Here is a 1,761-nt window from a genome sequence, read left to right as displayed (position 1 = left end):
GACGGAGAGGGGCTCCATCTCAATTTGTGGAGTTCCTCGCCGTCGCCGTTGCCGGGCGACATTTGAATTTGAACTGAAGTCTGTCCACATACTATCTATAGGCCTTTATCTGGAAAAGATCTGTATCTACGTGCGTCGGGATGGCCAGTCACTTTATGCTTGTCCCTCTCTCAACTCAAGAGGGCAAGGGATCGACGCCCGTGTCCGCCACCTTTTTTCTTTATCCTTTTTTTCTTTTCTTTTTTTCTGCTGTCTTTCTTTTCGTTTATCTGTTGATCTTTTTTCTTGCGAGCGGTTTATCTATTCATCTTGCACGAGCACCTACTCCCTTTGAAAAAAGAGCGAAACCTGCTATCTGAAGTAAATTACCCTCTACTTGGTGAAGAACTATTGCTTTGCTTTGCTGGGTCAGTTTTAGTTTTATCTGATATATTCATATAATATGTGTATAGGTAGTGGTGAATTATAGGGAATATCACAAATGTGAGGATTCATGTACGCATGATGCCCAACTTTTATATCAAAAACTCATTCGTATACATAAAAGATGCAACTGCTACAACTCCCAAAGAGAGAGAACAAGGAACAGCAATACGCAATTACTTTACACAGTGTGTTTCTGACAATAAAATAAAATTAACATGACCATCTCTTTCACGGAAATGCTTCTGTCAAGCCAGATAATTGTATATCTGGGGGTTACTCCGGTCTCTCTCCAGGTACTCCCTGTCGATTAGGCTCTCTATTCTCTTCTTCATATCCGCTGGCTTAATCGGGAACTTGAGCTGAAAGGGGGGGAAATTGAGACCAGATACTAGGTCAAATTGCTGGGCAGGGAAAAGGGTGCAGGAAAATCATGTCAATCACTCCGAGTGTTACCTGCTGGAAAAGCTCAGTTATTAGAAGGGTGTGGCTGAGAGTTTTCCTCGTCTTCATAATTCGAACTATGGCTGCATCAACCTGCATATAATAAAGAGAACAAGGTCAGGTTATGCTTTGAGATTGTAAGACATCAAAGGCATGACTGGCAATCAGATTTCTACAGAAAGATTTTTATAATTGTTTGTATACAAGAGGACTAACTTTTCTACCATAAGCAATAAAGCACGATATATATCAGCAGAGCAAAGCAAATGTCTACATCCACCATGCAACTACTAGTATTACAGGGATAATTGATTGCGTATTTATCTGCCTATTCTGACAGTTAAACCACCAAAGTTTCTGTTTGCAAGTTCAGTCACCTGATACTGACGATCTTGAAATACTCTCTCAGTGGTGCTTGTGTTTTCTTCTACTGTTTCCTTCATCTGAATTGCATTCACCTGCAAATATAGAACGGCACCATAGTTAAACACTTAAACTCGATGGCATCTGAAGTTGCCCTTCTCATTCAAAGAAAATTAAGGGGAAATATACCTTTATGCGATAAAGGGGAGCACTAAAATCTTCATTAAATACGAATTCGTCCTTATCATCTATATCTCGTCCTTTTGGTGTCTGAAACACAAATGATGATTAACCAAGCTTCATGCTGAAAATTTGTCAAAGACAAACAAAAGAGTCGCACCTTTTGGAGAACCCTAACTTTGCCACAAGCAAGTGACTGCAGTGTTCTTCTCAATTCTTTATCCTCAATACCAGTCGACTCCTTTATGTCGACAAAGCTTAGCTTTTGAGCATCGTTGAACAACATCAGGACTACACTCTAATAAAAGGAATAAAATCGGAGTTTAGTTATTGCTCTCAGATAATTACCAC

General features: G+C 39.8%; 1 protein-coding gene across 1 annotated transcript in view; it reads right to left on the bottom strand.

Moving 5' to 3' along the window:
• Positions 1–496: 496 nt before the first annotated feature.
• LOC123123113 (cullin-4) overlaps positions 497–1,761 on the bottom strand; it is a 9,231-nt gene continuing 7,966 nt past the window's right edge. The window contains exons 13-17 of the mRNA XM_044543558.1: positions 1,571–1,710; positions 1,420–1,500; positions 1,245–1,325; positions 880–960; positions 497–785 (exon numbers count right to left, since the gene is read on the bottom strand). Of these exons, the coding sequence (XP_044399493.1) occupies positions 672–785; positions 880–960; positions 1,245–1,325; positions 1,420–1,500; positions 1,571–1,710 (497 nt within the window). The 3' untranslated portion in view covers positions 497–671. The remainder of the gene's footprint in view (positions 786–879; positions 961–1,244; positions 1,326–1,419; positions 1,501–1,570; positions 1,711–1,761) is intronic.

The sequence above is a fragment of the Triticum aestivum genome, chromosome 5D (assembly GCF_018294505.1).
Source record: "Triticum aestivum cultivar Chinese Spring chromosome 5D, IWGSC CS RefSeq v2.1, whole genome shotgun sequence".
In the NCBI taxonomy this organism is placed as follows: domain Eukaryota; kingdom Viridiplantae; phylum Streptophyta; class Magnoliopsida; order Poales; family Poaceae; genus Triticum; species Triticum aestivum.
This window is presented reverse-complemented; position numbering and strand designations above follow the sequence as displayed.